Below are 14,761 nucleotides of genomic sequence, written 5' to 3'. Positions count from 1 at the left end.
TCAAGTCTTACATTTAATTCTTTAATCTATTTTTATTTTATTCTTGCATATGATATAAGGAGGTGGTCTAGTTTCTTTTTTTTTCTTTCTTTTTTTTTGCATGTAGCTGTCCAATTTTCTCAACACCATTTATTTTTTATTTATTTATTTTATTTATTTTTTTAATATTAAATTTTATTTAGTTACTTTTCAAGTACATTTTTTTTAATCTATTTCTCCCATCCCACCCCACCCCCCCGCCCGGTCTCCCCCCTCCCTCCCATTCTCCCCCCTCAGTCCTCATCTCTGTGTCTTTCATACTTGTTCCTCAAAATCCCTCCCCCTTTTTCCCCTTAAGTTCCCTTCCCTCTCCCCTCTGGTTGCTGCCCACTTGTTCTCTATTTCAGCGTCTTTGTTTTTATTCTGTTTGCTTGTTTGTTTTATTCTTTAGCTTCCTGTCAAAGGTGAGATCATATGGTATTTGTCCTTCAATGCCTGGCCTATTTCACTCAGCATAATGCTTTCCAGTTCCATCCATGTTGTTGCAAAAGGTAGTAGCTCCTTCTTTCTCTCTGCTGCATAGAATTCCATGTTGTATATGTACCACAATTTTTTGATCCATTCATTTACTGATGGGCACCTAGGTTGCTTCCAACTCTTAGCTATTGTAAATTGTGCTGCTATGAACATTGTGGTGCATAGGTTCTTTGAAATTGATGTCAACACCATTTATTGAATGAACTGTCTACCCCAACTATATGTTCTTGCCTCTTTTGTCAACTAGTAATTGACCATAAAGTTTTGGGTTGATTTCTAGGCTCTCTATTCTATTTTATTGATCTAATGCTTGTTCTTATGCCAGCACCATGCTGTTTTGATCACTAAGACCTTCTAGTATAGTTTGGTATCAGGTAACATGATACCTACAAACCTCTGTTCTTCTTTCTCAAGGTTGCTGAGGCTATTCAGGAACATTTAAATTTTTTTCAAACACAAAAGAAGATTGAATATAAACTGTAATTGAAAAATAAAATTTTTAAATAATTTCTCTTTTATTTATTTTTTAACTTTATTTTTATTGTTTACACGATTACGGGTGGCTCCATTTTCCCTCCCTTTGCTGACCTTCCCCTGGCCCTAATTCCCTATCCTCTTCCCTCTGGCCATCACCACACTGTTGCCTGTGTCAATGGGTTATGCATAAACATTCTTTGTCTAATCTTTTTACCTTCTTTCATCCAGCCCTGCTCTGCCCCCTCCCCTCTAACAGCCATCAGTCTGTTCTATGTACCCATGCCTCTGTTTCTGTTTTGTTTGTCAGTTTATTTTATTTATTACACTCTACAAATAAGTAAGATTATATGGTATCTGTCTTTTTCAGACCGACTTATATCACCTAATAATAATGATCCCCAGGTCCATCCATGCTGTCACAAAAGGTAAAAGTTTCTTCTTGTTCTGTAGTATTCTATTGCATAATACCCCAGCTTTTTTATCCATTTATCTACTAATGGGCACTTGGGCTGCTTCCAAATCTTGGCTATTGGAATGAACATGGGGGTGCATATATTCTTTCAAATTAGTGTTTTGGCATTCTTAGGATATGTTCCCATAAGTGGAACTGCTAGGTCAAAAGGCAGTTTCATTTTTAATTTTTTGAGGAAACTTCATGCTGTTTTCCACAGTGGCTGTACCAGCCTGCATTCTCACCAATAGTGCACTAGAGATCCCTTTTCTCCACATCCTTGTCAGCACTTATTGTTTGTTGATTTACTGATGCTAGCCATTTTGGCAGTTGTGAGGTGATATCTCATTGTGGTTTTAATTTACATCTCTCTGATGGCTAGTGGTGTTAAGCATCTTTTAATGTCTATTAGGCACTGTATATCCTCTTTGGAGAAGTGTCTACTCAGGTCCTTTGCTCATTTTTTATTAGGTTGTTTGTCTTCCTGCTATTAAGTTGTATAAGTTCTCTATACATTTTTTAAATTAACACCTTATCAGATGTGTCATTGGCAAATTTGTTCTCTCATCTAGTAGGCTCCCTTTTCATTTTGTTGATGGTTTCTTTAAGCTGTGCAGAAACTTTTCAATTTGATGTAGTCCCATTTATTTATTTTTTCTTTCTTTCCCTTGCCCTAGGAGACATAGGCAAAAATATTACTACAAGAGATGTCTGAAATTTTACTGCCTATTTTTTCTTCTAGGATTTTTGTGGTTTTGTGACTTACATTTAACTCTTTTACCCATTTTGAGTTTATTCTTTTGTATGGTGTATGTTGGTAGTCTACTTACATTTTTTTGCATGTCCCTGTCCACTTTTCTCAATGCCACTTATTAAAGAGACCATCTTTACTCCATTGTATGCTCATGCCTCCTTTGTCAAATATTAACTGACCATAAAGTCATGAATTTATTTCTGAGCTCTCCATTCTGTTCTATTGATCTATATGCCTTGTGCTCATGCCATTTCCAGTCTGTTTTGATTATAATGGCCTCGTAGCATAGCTTGATATCATGTATTCTGACACCTCCAACTTTGTTCTTCTTTTTCAAGATTGCTGAGGCTATTTGAGCCTTTTAATATAAAAGGCCATATAAATTTTTGGAATACTTGTTCTATATCTTGAAATATGCCATTGGTATTATAATAGGAAGTTCATTGAATCTGTTTATTGCTTTGGGTAGTATTTGGGGTCTTTTGTGGTTCTATATAAATTTTTGGAATATTTGTTCTACATTTATGAAACACATCATTAGTATTTTGATAAAAATATGTTGAATGTGTAGATTGCTTTGGGTAGTATGGATATTTTAATAATGTTAATTCTTCTGACATGAACATGGTATATGCTTCCACTTATTTATATCTTTTTCCCTTTTTTTCTTTCTTTATAAGAAAATTATATCTTGTAATTTTCTAAGTATAGATCTTTTCCTTCCTTGGTTAAGTTTATTTCTGTGTATCTTATGTTTTTTATTGCAATTGTAAATGGGATTGTTTTGCTTCTCTTTCTGATAGTTCACTATAGGTATGTAAAAATGCCACCAATTCCAGAATATTTAGCAGGCCACTTTTTGAGGCTTAGTGCTGTCAAGCACAGAAGAAGCAGTAGACTATATCTACTCTTCAGATTAGGGGCTTTGGAAGTTGTGCCAAGATTTTACAGCAAATTTTTAGTATCAAAAGTCTTTGAGACTTGTTAAATCATGAATTAACCTGTGATGAAGGTATACTGACTAGCTGAAAGATTACTTTGACTATAATGACATCATCTCAGGTTGATAACCACGTTTGTCACATGTTTCTCAGAATTGTGGCTGACATAGGCCAGCTGGAAAAATAAGTGAATTGTAAGTTATTTTGGTTTGAAAGATAAAGTTTTTCAAAGCATGGGACCCACCAGAAGTGAGATGAATGGGCAATTCCAGTGTCATCACTGTTGGTTCTACTGGTCTAGATGATCTCTGACTCATTTCCAGTCTCAACCTGCTAAGACTGTGGTCATGGTTATTTATTTGCATTAGAGGAGTGAAAAAGGCTCATAGACACAGTAAGTTTCCACTGAGTGCCAGGGTCCTATGGACACTGGCCAGGTACAAAAACTGCCATTATCTTTCCCAGCCCTCTCCAAGCCCACAGACTCCCTTCCTGCCATTCTCTGACTATTCAGGCTCCCATCTCTGGCCCTACAGGTACCACACCACGTGCCAATTCCCTGACATCTGAACTAAACTCTGAAATTCCTTGTGTCCTATTCCTCAGGGGTTCAAATGCTAATGCTAGTCTATGTTCAGCAAATATTCATAAGTGTTCAGAGCCAATAAGCTAATGAGGGTCTTCTTTAGAGCTGATATCTTTTTCCAAAGAAGTACGTCTGATCAAAATAAGCAAACAAGCACAGTTATTCACACAATATTTGTGCTCAAGTACACAATGACAAGCTTCAAGCAGATGGCCTGAATGCAGTGTCTCTTGTCCAAATGTGAGCCACTTCCAGCAGACAACCTGCATCACAGGGTAAATAACCCTGTGCTGGAACATCGGTTGTCAGCTGTGAAGTCACAGGAAATGTACTTCAGCTGCTAGGAATGAGAAGATGGTGGGAACCTTTTAGGTGGCAGGAAATATCTCACTTTTTTCCAGAACTTAGTCTTTGCACACAGTGACTCTTCTGTGAAGTCTCCACTCCAATGGACAGACCCATGCTTCTGTTTGATGTACTGGATTGACTCTGGCATAACTGTATAGTTTTTTACTTTCTCCACTTCAATTAGAATGACCTTCATCCCATCCTGGATGAGAGCATTGTAGATAGCAATTTGTTCTTCTGACATGTTCTTTAATAGGTCAAAGCCGAGTGATTCAGGAACTATGATGATAATCAGTCTCCTGCACAGCTTAATGTTTTCATCAATGACACTGGCCACATCTGTAAATAGAGAAAGAAGGAACAGAAGATCTTATGATTGAAAGAGCACAGATCTTAATGCTCTTGAGAACATTATAAATGGAGGTTAAAAAGGGACTTTAAAATAAACATGAATTAGGAATGGATTCACAAGAGGTTTTTATTTTTTCCCTTACCTGAGGACATTTTTTCTGTTGCTTTTAGAGAGAGAGGAACAGAGAGAGAGAAACATCAATTGATTGCCTTCTCATATGTACCCTTATCAGGGATCAAACCTGCAACCTGGGTATGTGTCCTGATTGGGAATCAAACCCACAACATTTCAGTACGAGATGACACTTGAACCAACTGAACCACACCAGCCAAGGCAACATGAGAGGTTTTTAAAAAATATTTATCATCTCCTCTGTGAAAACTCCCTTACTTTCCCCCCAAAAATGGTCCTTTATGTTCATGAATCACATATTTTGATAGTTAGTTGTTGGTATGTCACTTTTCTCAGTCCACTGGCTCTACCCACATACCATGAACTGCTCAGAACAGGAACTTATCATGTCTAGTTTTGTCTTCCTGGACTTACCTGAAGGTCTGGTAGAAGATGATGAACATATTTTTTTAATAAATAGACTTTTACAGGATAAGAAAAATGTAGTTAGCTTAAATGTCATATTAATCTTTATTCATGTTTTCCTCTTGTGCTTTATAGCTATTTAAATGACAAGAATTTAGCCCTGGCTGGTGTGGCTCAGAGGATTGAGTGTCAGCTTGCAAACTGAAAGGTCACCAGTTTGATTCCCTATGGGAACACATGCCTGAGTTGTGGGCCAGGCTCCCAGTTGAGGGTGTGTGAAAGGCAAACAATTAAATGACCAGAATTTATAGGACTAACTAGAACCCAAATAACATACCCTGATGATTTCTGGGGGAAGGAAGGAGAGAGTTCTTGAAATATCCAGCTATAAATAAAACTTGGTCTTAAAAAAAATAAAAACCAAATTTTATATTCTTCTTACACTTAGGATAGGAATAGACAACTGCTTCCCCAAGAGCAGAATTTTTTACTCTTTGGCTTATTTTAATAATTCTAGGCTCTATTTCTAGAGCCTATAAAACTATCTGAAAGTTATTAAGAACATAGCAGGTACTCAGTAAGTATTTGTTGAATAAGTGAATATGGATACAGTTATGAAATCAGAGCTCTTCCACATGTTTATAACAAGCACTGGACTAAATTATTATTTTCTCATAGAGGATGATTTTATAACTTGAAAAGATCTGGACTGAGATAGCCGTGTGGTCTCACTGTGGCTATGAGTTGCCCATAAATACAAAGTAGTTAGAAACTTTTTAAAGCAACCCAGAATAAGCCACTACCAAATGCTATAAAATGGTAATCTTGTTTTCCTGGTGACTGGAAAAGGATGTTTATTACAAATGTTAGCCATTGACTCTAGAGCCTCCAAAGGGAGAAACATTCATCCACTGAGTATCTAATATGTACTGAGCTCCAAACTGGTCCCTGTTCAGGTTTAAACTCATTTATTTCTCTCAACCAAGTCAGGGAAACATTCCTATCCTCATTTGACAGATGAGACAACTGAGGGTCAGAGATATTAACTGCACTGCCCAAAGTTACACTATTATTAAATGAGAAGTAAATACCTATTTTATTTAGGTAGGGGAAGACGAGGGTATTGAGGTTTAGGAAATCAGCTTTAAACATGAGCTGATTTACATACTCAAACTGACAGAAAATACTCAGCAGTTAGTCTCAAGGACATCAGGGCAAGTGACCACTTTCAGTCTCTTGACCAAGGCTATGTCATCCACCACCTGTTCACATGAATGGGTTAACCATATCTTGCTCAAAATAATAGTCATGTTATTTCAACCAGAATCCCAGTTAGCCTGTTGTAGGGATAAACTTGATGAGGGAAGGGAACTTAGTTATAACCTCCTTAGCTCAAAGGCTGAGGGCTGAAGAGGTAAAAGATTTCTTGTGGTTTTATGGAGAAGGCAAGCAGAGTCTACCTACCATTTGTAAAGTGAAAGAAGAGAAAGTTTCCTTTACTTTTTAAAATTCATTTGTTGTTTTTCTACCTCACTTAAAACATACCTTTTCCAGGAAACTCATCCCTGCCAAATATAAATAACTGATATCCACACTGCCTTTCCAGTACTTCAGGCAGAACCTTCAGAACCAGTGTGTCTATGGTATAGCTCTCGCTTTCTCGTTGAGGCTTGGGGTATAAGACATATGCATCATAGAGCTTCCCATCTGAAAAAGAAATAGCATAAGCTCATGGAATGATTCCTATCAAATTTTTCTTACATTAATGAAGTAAAAATCTGAGTTTCTACCATAATGTCCTTTTTGCTTCAGCATGCCCAGTTGGCTGACTTGATGTCAAGCGTTGCCACTCTTGGCATCTCATGCTTTTAATAATTAAAATATTGGGACTTCCGCCAAGATGGAGGCGTAGGTGGAAACACTTTGCCTTCTCGCACAACCAAGTTTAAAAACAACAAAGTTTTAGCAACAAAAACGCAGCCGAAACACAGAAAATTGAACTACATGGAAGTCTGACAACAACAAACCCTTCAGCCGAACAGGTAAGAGGGGCAGAGCCAACAGCAGAGTGGGGTCGGGCAGGAAAGACCCACTGGACCAACCCAGGTGCATGATCCAGGCCCACCGGCAGCTGTGGGCAGATCCCAGGTCTAGAGTAACGGGCAGACCCACTGAGGGCTGACCGTGGTCACACATTTGCGCTCAGATAAACTGCAAACTGTTGAAGGAGCGAGCAGTGAGACAGACCACGCAGGCCACAGCACAGGAAGCGGCAGAGGGGACCACTATTGTCCCTCTCTGACCCCACCCCCACATACAGCATCACAAACCAGCAACCTGGGTGACCCTTCTCTGACCCACCCCCACATACAGCATCACGAACCAGTGACCTAGGCAGCCCCACCCTGGTGAACACTTAAGGCACCGCTCCTCAAATGTAACAGGCACGAACAGATCAAAACATGGCTTAAGAACAACTCAGAGCCCCAGAGCCGATAAATCTAAGTGACAAAGAAATAGCCAAACTTTCAGATGCACAGTTCAAAACACTGGTCATCAGGATGCTCACAGAACTGGTTGATTTTAGTCACAAATTAGAGGAACATATGAAGGCTAAACTAATTGAAATGAAGGGAAATGCACAGGAAACTAATAGTAATGGGAAAAAAAAACTGGGACTCAAATCAAAGAAGTGGACCAGAAGGAAGAAAAAAAATGACCAAACAGAAAAGGATGAAGAAACAAGAATTCAAAAAAATGAGGAGAGGCTTAGGAACCTTCAGGACATCTTTAGACATTCTAACATCCGAATTATAGGGGTACCAGACAGGGAAGAGGAACAACCATGAGTGGAAAACTTATTTGAACAACTAATAAAGGAGATCTTCCCCATTCTGGCAAAGGAAATAGACTTCCAGGAAATCCAGGAAGCTCAGAGAGTCCCAAAGAAGTTGGACCCAAGGAGGAACACACCAAGGCACATCATAATTACATTAGCCAAGATTAAACTGAAGGAGAGAATCCTAGAAGCAGCAAGAGATAAGGGGACAGTCACCTACAAAGGAGTTCCCATCAGACTGTCAGCTGATTTCTCAAAAGAGACCTAACAGGCAAGAAGGGGCTCGAAAGAAGTACTCCAAGTCATGAAATCCAGAGACCTACATCCAAGATTGATCTATCCAGCAAAGCTTTCATTTAGAATGGAAGGGCAGATAAAGTGCTTTTCAGATAAGGTCAAATTCAAGAAGTTCATCATCACCAAGCCCTTATTATATGAAATGATAAAGGGACTTATCTAAGAAAAAGAGGATAAAAAAGATGAACAGTGAAAGGACAGCAAACTCACAGTTACTAAGAACCACACCTAAAACAAAAGCAAACTAAGAGGACAGCTTATCAGGAGCAAACCATAGAAATGAAGATCACATGGAGAGTTAGCAACAGGGGAGTGGGAGAAGGAGAAGGGGGAAGAAGGCACAGAAAATAAGTAGCATAAACGGTAGGTAGAAAATAGGGGAAGTGCAAGAATAGTAGGGGAAATATAGAATCTAAAGAACTTGAGACATGGGGTCATAAACTAAAGGGGGGAAATGGTGAGGAAGGGGGTGTGCAGGATGAAGGGGAATGAAGGGGGGAAATAGAACAACTGTAATGGCATAATCAATAAAATATATTTAAAAAAATAAAAATAAATAAAATATTTCACTCCACTCTCTTCTTGCTTGATGGTTTCTGAGAAGCCAAGCATAATTTATACTTTTGTTCTCTATAAGTAGGTTCTTTTTGCCTCTAGCTCCTTTTGTTTTTTCCCCTTATCTTTGCTTTTCCATAATTTGAAAATAATATGCCTAGGTGTAGGTGAGCTTATGAAAGACTGCATAAAAATTATTCAGTTCCCTTTCTCCTGATATGATATTGCTAAATTTTAAAACTGATCAAAGTGGATGAATGGAAAAATTAAGCAATCTTTTTGCCTTTGTGTAAGTGCTTTTACTGAATAGCATAAAGTTTGATGCTATAGTGCTAACATGCACAAAAGATACTAGAAGGAATGCCACATGAAACCTATTACATTAAACTTGGAATTTTTTTTTGCATTCAAGGTTCACTGCATCACATCCTTTAAGAATGAGGACTTTTGACACACACAAAAACGTTTCTTTTTTTGAAGTTCAACAACCAACAATTTATTTTTTTACTGTTGTTCAAGTACAGTTATCTCCATTTTCTCCCACCACTCCCTGCCAACACCAGCCATCCCCAATTCCAACCCTTAATCCTACCCCTCTTTGGTTTATCCATGTGTCCTTTATAAATGTTCTAAAAAACCCTTCCCCCTTTTCCACAAGCAAGTAAAATATAACCAGAGACATTGAAATTAAGAACAAATGGACAGTAACCAGAGGGGAGGTGGAAGTGGAAAAAATGTTTCTTAAGATTGTCCCCAAACTGGCCGTGTGCTCTCAGGAGCAACAGAAAGGTTTATAGTAACAGCACACAATGAATCCTGTAGTAGCTTATGTTTTTACTTCTAAAACAAGCTTGTCTTTAAAACCTGACCAACATTTGTCATGAACTCTACCCCAGCTTTATTTTACCATTCTTCATTTGTTTCCCTATGTTCATTGTACCTATTTTTGTTTTGTTTTTAATTGTTCTGCTCCACATAAACTTTCTCCACAAATTTATTTGAAATAAGGTAAGGCATATGTATATATCACTTGAGGAGATTTGTAAATTGATCCTTATATTTTTGTATGCATATGCACACCTGGCAGGAGGATGTATAAAGCATCTCTAAGACTTAACAGAGAATATACAGAGCTCATTCACTTTAGCTAGGCCTATTGATGACTCAGTAAAACTGTGAGTTACACACATGTAAGTAGTAATCACCTGTAAAGCCTGACTAATCTATGGGATAAATACTTTATCATAAGAAGGACACTTGATCATAAGAAGGACATCTTTCTCGTCTGTATTTGCCATCCATTACTCAATATGTCCCCAAATAACCAGAAATTACCCTCCAGGAAGGCAAAGCTAGAGATAGCATATGGGACTGACTCATCTTCCAATATCATCACTAAGTCACTGTTGAAGCCAGCATTCCAAGGAGTATTACAGGATAATTCTCATAGACTGAGCTGTTGAAAATTCAATCATAAAATGCACATAGACTTTTCTGGATTTAAAAAAAAAAAAAGAGGAAAGAGAACCACTGACTGACTGTAGGTTCCTATTTCCAAATCCTCAGCCCACTGGTTTTGAATTTGGCCTGTGGTTCAGGCTCAGCAGAGGGTGGGGCTCCCTGAGCCTCTCCACTGCTCAGCCCTACTAGATCAGTGTGAGTCACTATTCCTTTTTTCTCTTCCTGCTAAATTTTACCTCACTAACAGGCAACTTCACCACCCACTCATTACTCATTATCTCAGGAACTGCAGTGAGTCAGGGAGTGACAAACATCATGGGGCCAGAATTCTGGAAACACCATCTAAGTCAGTGAAGTCCCCTTTCAGTCAATAGAGAGAGAACAGCCAAGCCACTCATATCTATGTGTCAGAAAGGACAAGTGGTGGCGCACTAACGTCTCTTCTCAGCCAGATGTAGGCTGGAGCTCAGTCACAGGCAGGCTTACAAAGAGTGATCTCAGCAGGGACTGCAGAAGCAAACAGAAACCCCACATCCAGCTGACTTTCCCCAGAACCCAAGACTCCTCAAGTTGTGCTAGACACCCAAAGCCAGAATTCCACCATTGAATTTTGTTACCAAAGGAAAAATAGATTGACTTCTTTGTTGCTCAAAGGGTGCCAAGTTTAAATTCTAAAATTTATTGTAGAATCAAGTCCAGGTTAGGCCATCTGTGTTTTATCATACATGTAGGCAACAACTCCAACCATTTTTTAGAAAAAATATGAAATGCAGGTACTTAGTGTAAACAATGCCCTTGTCTGTAACAGGGACTCATTAAACATGTTCCACACCTATATTCCCCGTGTGTCTGCTCTTGTTAGCACTGCAAGTCTCTCAACTTGAGAGGTATAAATGTGTGCATCTCAGCGCATGTGAGCTGTACAGATTTATTTCGGGCTTCTATTTATTTTTCCATCTAATTAGGGTACTTAGAAACAGACATTACTTTTTTCAAGACCTTAATAGAGTATATCCATTCTGAGACAAATACATGTGGTTGAGCAAAAATAGGTTTACAGTTGTTTGTATGGAAAATTATACAATAATAAATAATAATACAAGAATAAATTTATTTCATAAACCTATTTTTTGCCCCACCCTGTGTATTACAGAGTTAAAATTACAATGGTGTTGATGGGGAGCTCAAATGTTGGAAAATTTTAGTTTAAGGTAATAGTTAATAAGCCTAGTAGTTAGGCTACAAGGCTTATTAACTATTGTTTCAGGGACTAGCTATTCTTTCAGGGATGTGTAAAAAGCTATTGTTTCAGGGACTACAGGAAGTCCTACCCTGTCTCCAGGAGACCACAAGTGATTGACCTTTGTGTTCCAGAAAATACCATAAGCAATCAAAGTGGTATCTGAGCCATTGTGCTCCAGAAAGATACAGTTCACAGCCCAGGACACAAAGAAAATCACCCAGGACACAGGACACAAGTCACAGGTCACAGGACACAGATAAAGAAAATCATCAGTCAGTGGATGAAAGGAGGTTAGGGAAATTGCAAAACTGCAGCTTTTACCTGATTAACCTCCTTCCTGAACTCCAAATCCCTTACCTACACTTTTTTCCCTTGAATTGCAGAGCCCTTGCCTATACTTTTGCCTCCCTTAGAAAAAAAAGCTGGCTTGAAAGGAAATATAAGACATCCTGTTAGGATACAAACCCACCATCTTCTCAGATTGCTGGCCATCTGAATAAAGCACCTGTAAAATTCAATCTCTTTATCTGCTTATTGGGTCTGGTAGGTGATATAGGCAGCACAAATGCTGGCTTTTCCGGTTTTAATGTAAAATGCTTTCTCCTTGGAGTTTCAGGATCACACTGAGGCAGTTCTGTGAATAGTGCTGGCTGGATGCAGGCTCCACCAGGCAACTGAAACCTCCATGCAAACCAGCAAGGGCATCTGCTTTGCCCTCCAGGCAACAAGGGAGCCCTCAGGTGCCCCAGGTTCCTGCTCAGTGAGTTTTTGGACTTCATCTCAATTGCTCACACAACACTGTGTGACACAGGCTCTGATCTGTTTCCTCTCTCCCTCCCTTCCTTCCTCTTCCTCATTCCATAGCTAAAAAAGAGGAAAAAATAAACACCTTTCTAAGATCACGCAGGGAGTAAATGGAGAACTCAAACTCAGGTCTGTCTCCCCCAGCCTGAGAGTTAAATTAAAGACTTAAGTTTTTTCAGGCACCAAGTACCAGTGCTGTAACCACACCCAGCAGGTTGCCCTCTGAAACACACGTTCTTTCCAGGCACCCATGTGCTGAGCACGCACCTGGGTAAAGAGCACTTTTCTCAAGGAGATATTATCTTCTTCTGCTTATACCCATGGATGTAAGAACCATTCTAAAATGATTGCAGTGGGACCTGGAGGATTTTGTCACTCAATCACAACCAGCCTGCAAGTCTGATTTGACTAAACAATGCTTGTAGGCTTGAGGAAATCATTTCTCAGAAGTCCGGAAAGTTCCAGGGAGATTTCCTTCCTTTAAATTTACCAACAACATAAAAAGCAAGCTAAGTAAAACATAGTGAAGTATATTTACAATGGTAATACAAATGAGTGAATAGAAATAATGAGGAAATTTTCAGTGTTTCCACACACTTACCTTCTATGGTCCCAGTAGGTTGGAAGGCACTTCGATACCAAAGTGCAATGTCAATCCAAAAAATGTTGTAGATGCACATGACAAGCACAGCCGCACCTGCAAAGGCCAGAAGCCCTCCTATCAAGTAAGCTGGAAAATCTGGCACTGCAAACAACAGCAAAATAAAATTATAATATTACAAAGTGTCAATTACACACTTATACAGATCACATTACAAATGTCAAATGGAAATATATTAGATGTCAATGAGGATACTGCTTAAATATCTGTTTATTGTTAAATAGTAGGTATAGGAGTAATAATCTGGTCTGACCCATGAATTTTAGAAAGCAAAGTACCCTTGGGAACCTGAGAAAAGAAATTATGCAGAATCCTAGTACCCAGAGGTAGATATTGTATAGCTCCAATCTCATGAGAACTGCTGTCAAAATACATATGGCCAAGTCCTACTTAATCTGCACTCAGATATGAAGCCTAGTACCTTGTTGGGAAAGCTCCCCAGGTGGCACTGCCATGCATTCTTGATTATGTTATTGTAATTGCTTTCCCAGTTACTCAAAATTGAGCAGCAGGACTCATGTCATAAATAAAGAACCATCAGTTAGTTGTGTCTCTTAGATCTTTATTGGCTCTAGAATACTGGCCAACAGCCAAACTGCCACCTCAACCTCCCTGTGCCAACCGAGTTTGGCTGGGTGCCTGTCTGTGAGACATAGTCTCAGGAAGGGTGTTTGTATCCTGCTTAGCTTTGTGAGCACACTTCAGAGCAATTAAAGGGAAAGTTGTGGGCAGGAGATGATGACCAAGAGCAGAGCCATTTCCTCTGGAACTCCAAGTCTGCAAAAATGCACTCCTTCCTACATATCCGATGAGAGGAACAACACAGCTTTCTTCCTTACCAAAACCCCAACCTGTGCTGCCAAAGAAAGAGGCTCTAGGAAAAAGAGAATTCAAAAAGGGGAAGGAAGGGAGAGGAGGAGAACTCCTCCTTATTCTTAGAACCTGCCAAATACCCATTTTCTTCATGAACCCATTCTTAACCCTCTAGTCCCCAGTAGAAGGTATGTTTAAGGGGAGGGTCACTTTTTTTTGAATTCTCAGTGCACTTTCACTTCTAAAATATTCATTAAAGAGCTCATCATAACCTGTCCTAGGCTACACCACGTTGCAAGCATTTTGAGGCCAAGACATTCCTAACTTCTATTGCATGTTTTCAAATAAGTGGCACAATGAAGCACAATATGTATAAGCACATTTTGTGCCAGAAATATATCAACCCATTAAGTCCCAGTGCAGCTTAGTGGATCTGCTCTGCATGCTGGTGCCTTATTTGTTTGAACCTCTAGTTTCTAACTCTTACATGGAGTCTCCCTTCCCTCCCATTTTCCATGTGCCTTTGCCCTTTCCAAGCTCTTGGGACACCAATGCCACCTCTCCTTTTGGGAAGACCCATGCCTGGGAATCCTTAATGTACACTCAAGAAATCTTGGTTTTGTAAATGGTCACGATGAGGAAACCATGCCCCCAAAATTTATGAGATTCAGAAGCTCCTGGTAAGCAGACAGGAGTGATGACCTGAAATTCTTGAATTGGCCATTCATTCTATTCAAGACTGTTTATACCTTTAGTTTTGTAAATTAGCTAAAAGATGATGAATGGAAATAGAAAATGAATGAGTGATTTCAGAGAGAGTATGAACTTTGAAATTGAAATAGTGAAACACTCACTGTTGAGACACCAGATGCTTGTGGAAGACACTATAAGGATGATGTTTGGGTCTATGTGACTGCTACCAGCCTTAAACTGAGGAAAGAGCTGAAAGTAGTGATTTAAAAAAATTCACAGAAGGTACACCTGATCCAAACAGCTTTTTAGTAACCCTACTTCAGACAAACTAAATACGATTTAGTCTGGATGTATCTTCAACAAAAATAAGGAAGTCAAATGAAACAGCTAAAACCTTACCTCTGCCCTCAAGTAAATCAACAGGAGTCTTAGA

General features: G+C 39.0%; 1 protein-coding gene across 1 annotated transcript in view; it reads right to left on the bottom strand.

Moving 5' to 3' along the window:
- Window positions 1-337: 337 nt before the first annotated feature.
- The window catches only part of IL1RL2 (interleukin 1 receptor like 2), a 32,407-nt gene continuing 17,983 nt past the window's right edge, over window positions 338-14,761 (bottom strand). The window contains exons 9-11 of the mRNA XM_037143403.2: window positions 12,763-12,906; window positions 6,508-6,669; window positions 338-4,412 (exon numbers count right to left, since the gene is read on the bottom strand). Coding sequence (XP_036999298.2) covers window positions 4,066-4,412; window positions 6,508-6,669; window positions 12,763-12,906 — 653 coding nt within the window. The 3' untranslated portion in view covers window positions 338-4,065. The remainder of the gene's footprint in view (window positions 4,413-6,507; window positions 6,670-12,762; window positions 12,907-14,761) is intronic.

This window comes from Artibeus jamaicensis, unplaced genomic scaffold (genome assembly GCF_021234435.1).
Source record: "Artibeus jamaicensis isolate MK-2021 breed Jamaican fruit bat unplaced genomic scaffold, CSHL_Jam_final contig_384, whole genome shotgun sequence".
Lineage (NCBI taxonomy): Eukaryota > Metazoa > Chordata > Mammalia > Chiroptera > Phyllostomidae > Artibeus > Artibeus jamaicensis.
Note: the sequence above shows the minus strand (reverse complement) of the source record. Positions and strands in the feature narration are given on the sequence as shown.